The sequence below is a fragment of the Sinocyclocheilus anshuiensis genome, unplaced genomic scaffold (assembly GCF_001515605.1).
Source record: "Sinocyclocheilus anshuiensis isolate Anshui unplaced genomic scaffold, SAMN03320099.WGS_v1.1 scaffold438, whole genome shotgun sequence".
NCBI classification, from domain to species: Eukaryota; Metazoa; Chordata; class Actinopteri; order Cypriniformes; family Cyprinidae; genus Sinocyclocheilus; species Sinocyclocheilus anshuiensis.
This window is the reverse complement of record NW_015546118.1, coordinates 1,088,330-1,096,175: the sequence shown is the minus strand read 5'-3', so window position 1 is coordinate 1,096,175 and position 7,846 is coordinate 1,088,330. Positions and strand designations below refer to the sequence as shown.

The following is a 7,846-nucleotide window of genomic DNA, read 5'->3' as shown; positions in this document are numbered from 1 at the left end:
CCCCCCCCCCCATAGTTATCTTTTGTGTGTACTTCATTTTATCACATTTAGAATCAGCTGTTTCACTTTAGAAAACTGACAGCAGAGACTACAGTATGATGCTGTTTTTCCATCAGACATCATATCCACCTCTTCACCCATTTTCCTGAGATTTCCTCATTCATTCAGTTGGTTGGTTACATATGTGAATTAAAGGCCAGACTGAATCATTGACCCAAGCTCAAAATCACCGTTCTGTGCTAATCAGCCCCCACAAATAATACCATAAATAAAACTTGGGCCTGAGGTGGTTCATGTGTGTGGGAGCATCTTAAAGGCAGACACAGAAATATATTCGCCAAAAGGTCAAAGCTTAGATGGTGGATACACAACTCACAAGCTATATAAAGTTGTGGTTTCATGAATGCCATTCTGAGGGGGAATCCACGCAATAGCAATAACAATAAGAGGCTTTGGAAAGGATTTTACATCTGATTGTTGCTGTATTTATAAAATATCTAAATGGAGAGTGTTGCTACAACCAGACTCCAAACAGCACTGTAAATTAAAGCATCCTGACCCAAATGGTTTTTCACATACAACATTGGTAAGACAACAGTGCTATTGGTTTTGAAAACAGATGAACTACTGTCACACCAGTGAACAATGTAGTCAAGTAGTTACTCCCCAATGCTGTGTTTTATATCTAGTGAAGACACTCCAGAGCAGTTAGCCATCAGATGGACGCTATTGCCCTACATCTCGCCCTTGCACTCATCCTCTTTCTGATCATTCTAATCAAACCTCACAAACAAAAAATATCACTTCCCTGACTTGCAGAATGAAGCACACAGAGTTGTTTTTAATTATTTTGCCTTGGTAGGGGCTTTTCAATTATCATTAATCATTAGCTTGTTTATTAGCACACAGACAAGAGGCTGAAGCTAAGACCGCCTCACACGGCCTAAGACTGATGAGCCATGAATTGCTCTCATTATCCCAGGTAATGAATCAGAGGCTTAGCTGTGTGTGAAAAACAGACGCTTGACCGCAACTGAATCCTCCCTGTGTACAAGAGGTCAGAGGAAAGAAATGTTTTCTTCCTCAGTGGCCTGCCACACCTGATTTGAATCTGCCTGAAAAAAAAAAAAAACACAACACTGGCTTTGGACCTTATAAATTCCGCTGTGTTTAGGTTTTCTGCCATAGACTTATTTATTTGTCAAGGCATGTTTGTAAGGAATGGTCACTAAATTTATTCCAATAATCCAAAACACTGTTCACCCCAAAGACAAGAAGAGAGAAAGAGACAGGGATGCTCATTTCCATTTAGATTTTTTTTAAAGAAATAATTAAATACAAAAATATTAAGCAGCACAACTGCTTATAAACACTGATAATAATAATTGAACAGCAATAATTAAGCAGCAAATCAGAATATTAGAATTATTTCAGAAAGGCCATGTGACACTGAAGACTGCTAAAAATCAGCTTTGTCATAATAGGAATATATTAAATTAGAACAAATTTAATTTCTAATAATATTTCACGTTACTTTTTTACTGTATTTTTGATTAAATAAATGCAGCCTTAGTGAGGAAAAAAAAACATTTAAAAAAATCTTATTTTTGAATGGTAGTGTATATAATATTTTAATTTAGAAGAGAGACAAAAGAGTGAGAAAGACAGAAAGAGAGAGAAGAATGCAAAACAGTTGAAATATGTAAGGAACAGAAAGAAGAACAAAATGAGACAGAAGGAGATTACACGACAGAAAAGCAAATGGGATCAAGGAAAACAGAAAATATATAGCTTCTCTTCCTTGAATTCATAACTGACAGTTTGGTTCCATCTTCAAAGTCAGATGAGAGCAGATTTGGGAGAGCTTTCCTCTGACATCACTACCTGGGTGTTTTGGCAACAGAGTAAAGGAGGGATGATGAAAGAGCAGAGGAGCAAAGAAATATTTCAGTGTTTAAAAGACAGCTGCGTCTCCAGACTCACACTGTGCACAAAGGCTTTTATGACATACCCACAGCTCACAGATATAGCTTTTAGGAATATTTCAAACATACACAAACAGCTATGGTGAACATGCATATACACGCATATGAAACAGGAAGAAACTACAAAGTCCCAAAAGCAAAACAAAAGCACCCTTAGTGCCACTACTAGTGGCAGTCAATCACAGGAGGGAAGAAAGCCTTAGATTCCTCACATATTACTCTAAATAAACTAATTAAAACTACTCTAATCAATCTCTCACTAATGTATATAACTCAAATGCATAAATTTGTATTTTTAAATAGATGTTGTAGTCTAAGCAAGTTCAAATCATTGTACAAGAACATAGAAGGCTGACAGCCAAAAGTCTTCTCTGACCAATCAAAAAATAAATATGCAAATGACAACAATTTTCTTTCAAAAACGTGGCTGAAAAGGGAAAAGGAGAACTAAAAAGGAGAACTGTCTCCTTACAGATAAATGAGCAATCTTAACTAATGCATTCATTAGAGGTTGTTTCTAAAAACCATAGATTGCACTGCATGATTTGATCCATTTATTTTACATTAAGTGGTTGGCTGGTGTTAAAAAAAATTATAATTGTTAAAGCTACAGTACACAATAAAGGAATTTTTGTTTCAGTTTTAGTTCAAATGAACAAAATACTACTATTCAGCCAGTAAATACAAAAATCTGTTAAAAATCATTTTTGTCCCACCCCGAGTTATTACAGCCTACAAAAAACGACTGATTTTCAGATCTCCCTGTTTGAATTTAATGGAAAATTTCAAGTTTCTGTCATTCCACCTTGCATTTTCACAGGTAAACACAAGTAAACCTCAAACCATCAGACTCATTTGCTCATAAGAGAAGTGCCAAAGCACAACTGATATAAAGCAAGTAACATATCATTTCATGATTCAACCACAGATACCTGTCATTTTTGTAATGAAGCATTTATCAACAAAAAAGAATTTGTCAGAATTTTTGATTTTGTCTATCGGTAATTGATTGAATTGTTGTTGTTTGCTAATCTACTTAAAGGTGCAATAGGTGATTGTCTTCAGAAACATTTTTTGTTATGCTGGTTGAAAGTCTCTTCACATCCCGATAGCAATCATTAAGTTGAGTGGTCTAAATGTATTTATCTGTATTTATATATTCTGTGGAAGGCATAGGACCAAGAAATGTTCGACCAATCAAAATGCTCGTTCCGAGCATTTTGATTGACTTTCCTACCTGCCTGTCAACATATGTTTTTGCATACCTCTGCGCACCCTGTTCGCACAGACAGGATACTCCATCAGCGCGTTCACGTACGCTGTGCAGACAGAGCAAGAATGGCAGGCAAACATCAACAACCTGATCTTCCTTCCTGGTATTGTAGTACTTTTACTAACTGTACTATAAAGTTTTCTCACCGGTGAATGACACATGATGTATTGTAGTAATGTTGTCTCTGGTCGTCTGGTCTGTGTGCGTATATGTGTTCAGGGGGCATGGCTTTGGATGGCTATTTGCAGGAAGGGTGCGACATACGCTTTCAGTGCTATCAGGGTAAAGTTAGCATTTTCCAAGATGTCCTACTGCACCTTTAAGTTTGACGTCACACACCGACGTTTCCGGATTAAAACACTCTATGTGATCCCAAAAGTGAACAACAAACAGTACCAAAATACATTTATGGTGTGTATCATGATCCAAACCTTTATCCTTAAGAGCTAAATCTCACTTGACCAGGTGTCAGAGTATATAAAAGGTTAACTTAAAGGTGTGCTATAAATAAATAGTGCTCATAAATGGCTGCTGCGATTCTCAGTTGAATTCTCAATTGCAGTCTCAACTGAAACAAAGTGGAGACTTGGACCCGCAGTATTCAATGTCACGACTTGACTTAAGCTTTGCTTTGATTGTTTCGTGTGAGTGACATATTGCAGGAGGGGAGGGATTGAAATTTGTCTGGTCATTAGACACCCTTTTTTTTTTAAAAGAAAATGCTGTATACTGATAAATTATTTATAATAAACACGGCATTATTCCATACATTGTAAGAATTGCCAGTTTAGATTTCATGGTGACTTTAATTTCCACATCACATAGACCACCACTGAATCCCACACATTCCCATCCACTCACTGATCATCACCTGTGTCTGCTGTTCATCCAATGGTATGACCATAGCTGGCAGGTTCTGCTGGTAGCCCTGCTGCAAACTCTCCAGCAGCCTCCGCTGAGCATCCAGCTTCTCCTTCTCTTTTTCCACAGTCCTCTGGCCTTCTCGCAGCCTCTCCAGGCTTTGCTGGTACTCCTGCAGCTGCTCTTGGAGCTCCTGTCGCTCGCTCTGCAGCCTCCGCTCCTCTAGGTGGCACACCAGTTCCCTCTGCTCCAGTGACGCCTCCAGCTCAGACTGATGAAGCTGTCGCACCTGGCACTCCCGTTCCCACTGCTGCCTCTCTCGTACAAGGGTGCCCCGTAGACGGGCCACATCCGCCAGCTCCTCTCGCCGGCGCTCCGCCTCCCGCTGGCGCTCCTGCTCCTGCAGGGTCTGGTTGCTGCGAGTGATGGGCAGTGGGCGGGAGTGTGGGTGAGGGGAGGGGCTTGATAACAGGAGGAGGAGGAGCCTCTGGACTTCATAGCAACTGTCTTGGATGGTGACTGTGGCCTATTTACAAAAAGCAAGGGTGTTTAAAGAATTAGTTCACTTCCAGAAAAATGTCCTGATAATATACTCACCCCCATGTCTTCCAAGATGTTCATGTCTTTCTTTCTTCAGTCGAAAATAACTTAAGGTTTTTCTTGCACTAGCTCTACGATGTGCATGCACGACTTCACGCATTGCGTAATCACGTTGGAAAGGTCACGCGTGGTTAGTTCTTTGTCTGTGTACTTCAGTTCAAAAAGTTGGGTAGGGTGAAAAACTCTCATCTCATTTTCTCCACCAACTTCAAAATCGTCCAACATCGTTGTTTTAACTTTTTTTGTAATAGGTGTTTGACTTTCTTTGCACGTTCGCTTTGTAAACACTGGGTCGGTACTTCCGCCTACATGACGCGTGACCTTTTCAATGTGATTACACAATACATACATAATTACATATTGCAAGATGAGCATTTGTGGTTCAAAGTATACAATTTTTTTAATTTATTTTAGAAAATTACTGATTGTTTTGCTAGATAAGACCCTTATTCCTTGGAAGTGGTCGTGTAGAGCCATTTGAAGCTGCATTGAAAGTGCAATTTGGACCTTCAACCTGTTGGCTCCAACTGAAGTACACTCTATGGAGAAAAATCCTGGAACGTTTTCCTCAAAAACTTTAATTTCTTTTCGAATGAAGAAAGAAAGACATGAACATCTTGGATGACATGGGGGTGAGTAAATTATCAGGAAATTTTTATTCTGGAAGTGAACTAATCCTTTAAAGTAAAGGAGATCAAAGGTGAATTACAATGGCACTTATTCACTGAAATAGCTAACACTAGTGAGTCTTGACCAAACCATCACTAGGCTACCACCCTCAGTTCATCATCAGTCACAAGTACAGTCCATTCAAGAGTTTGGGATCAGTAAGGTTTTAATCATTTGATTCTGTAATGTTGCAATACATTAATCAAAACAGACAGTAAATACATTTATAATGCTACAAAAGATTTCTATTTTAAATAAATGCTATTTATTGAACTTTTTATTCATTAAAGCAGCGGTTCTTAATCCTGGTCCTCGCGACCCCCCGCTCTGCATATTTTGCATGTCTCTCTGGTTTAACACACCTGATTCCGATAACCAGCTCATTAGAAGAGAGCTCCACTGTGTTCCGATTGACATGTTCCCTACATAGTGTTCACTGCTCTCTACTCACTGCACACGGGAAATCGGCTGAAGTTTAGTTCACTTAAGAACACAGATTTGCGCTACACTACCGCCTGCAGTGTCTCCACACACAGACAAAACTTACTCCAGAAGTGTGAAGGGTTATTTAACCGTAATCATGAGATTTTCATAGAAGTTACATCTCGCACACTTGAATACCCTTAGAATGGAACATATACGCTTCTTTTGAACTGGAATCATGGCGGAATATCCTGTGATGTCCACTTCGCAGGGCACTTATGTTCGAATGGAACAAACCCCTGAAGCGGTAAGAGAAACATACAAAATGTGCAGAGCAGTGGGGTCGCAAGGACCAGGATTAAGAACCGCTGCATTAAAGAATCCTGAATCAAAATGATCACCGTTTCTCTGAAAATATTAAGCAGCACAACTGTTTTCAACACTGATAATAAGAAATGCTTCTTGAACACCAAATCAGCTTTGCATCACAGGAATAGATTATACTTAAAAATATTAAAATAGAAAACAGCTATTTTAAATTGTAATGATATTTCACAATATTAATCTTTTTACTGTATTTTTGATCAAATAAATGGAGCATAAGAGACTTATTTTTTAAAAACAATAAAATAATCATAACAAGCCCAAACTTTAAATGGTAGTGTACAGTATATGTCTCAACTTACACAAGTCTATGCATAAACTGCATCTTCTCTCGTGCCGCCTCTAGTGACTTGTTAAATGGAGCCGTTTTTAGCCCTAAAAATCTGAGGAAAATTTGCATTTTTCATATATGGTTCCCGCTGGTATGTCTAATGGTTTTTAATCATAGCAGTTTTTGATTTTGAGTAAAATATGGTCTGTGGTTAACAATACTTGAAGACATTGAAGAATTACTTTCACACTTTGTTATATAACACAAATAACAGTCATAACTCAAACACATGATGCTAAAAATCTATGCTTCTAACAAACTGTTACATAAAGACTACAATGCTGTCCTGCATAGGTAAAAGACAGTAACTAAATATCATGTGAAAATAGTCTCTTAGACTCAGATTGGCTCAACTACGCTCAGGTTCAGATTCATGCTCAGAGAATGCTGACTGTGAAAACTGTAATCACATAAAAAAAAGAAAAGAAAATATGTCACTTATGTTCAATTTAATGCATCTTTTAGAAAAGACTGACCCCAAACATTTGAACAGTAGTGTACATTCTTGAAGTAGCTGCAGTCCTTGTGTAGCAATTTTCTATCAACTCTTTTAAAGCACAAATTAATATTTGATGTACTGTAAATTGTAACTGTAAATTATGCTACAGAACAAAATGTCAAAGTTTAATTTTTCTCATAAATCTAAAACGGCTATTCTAAAAACCCATTACACATTCCAGAGGGAACCGGCGGCGAATTAGCCTTCCAGGTTGGCCTACAAATTGACATAATGACTGAACAGCTGTATTATGCTTCCCTACTTCCAAACAAACAATAAAAATACATCCAAATTTATCCCTTTGATAAGGACATCTAAAGTAGCTTGGAAGTTCCAATGTTTTTTTTTTATCTAGCAATACAAAAAGGTCAATCTCTTCTAAGAGACTTTTGCAGGTGTGCCACTTACGTCTACGTCCCACATCCTTCTATTATACATCCAAACCACAGCATGTTATATAAGACAGTTTTATAGTTGGTCAAACACGTTTAGGCAATGAAACTTAAGGCTTGGACAGAGCTATTTGAAGTGAGTCATGTCGTGTGTTTATGTGTGCCTGACGTAAGGCCTGTCCACTATAATTATTCTTTCAGTTGGTATGTGGTTGTGTGACATGAGCTCACCTGTAGACTGTATAGCAGCTGAGTCAAGCTCTGCACACTCTGACTCACCTACATTAGGACAACAAACAAACTATGAGCAACAGAAAGTAGAGAACTCTAAATCAAAACTATGAGTCTACTCCAACTAATGTCTCTTCTTCCTGGAAAGAGAACAAAATAGCTGTGTGCACTATAGCAATATGGTCTGTTCTATTGCAA

At 38.1% G+C, this 7,846-nt stretch overlaps 1 protein-coding gene across 3 annotated transcripts in view; it reads right to left on the bottom strand.

Moving 5' to 3' along the window:
- Positions 1-7,846, bottom strand: part of arhgef28a (Rho guanine nucleotide exchange factor (GEF) 28a) — a 62,241-nt gene that overhangs the window by 6,920 nt on the left and 47,475 nt on the right. For all 3 annotated transcript variants that reach the window (XM_016502790.1, XM_016502791.1, XM_016502793.1), the window contains 2 exons: positions 7,649-7,696; positions 4,130-4,645 (listed from right to left, as the gene is read on the bottom strand). In XM_016502790.1, the coding sequence (XP_016358276.1) occupies positions 4,130-4,645; positions 7,649-7,696 (564 nt within the window). The remainder of the gene's footprint in view (positions 1-4,129; positions 4,646-7,648; positions 7,697-7,846) is intronic.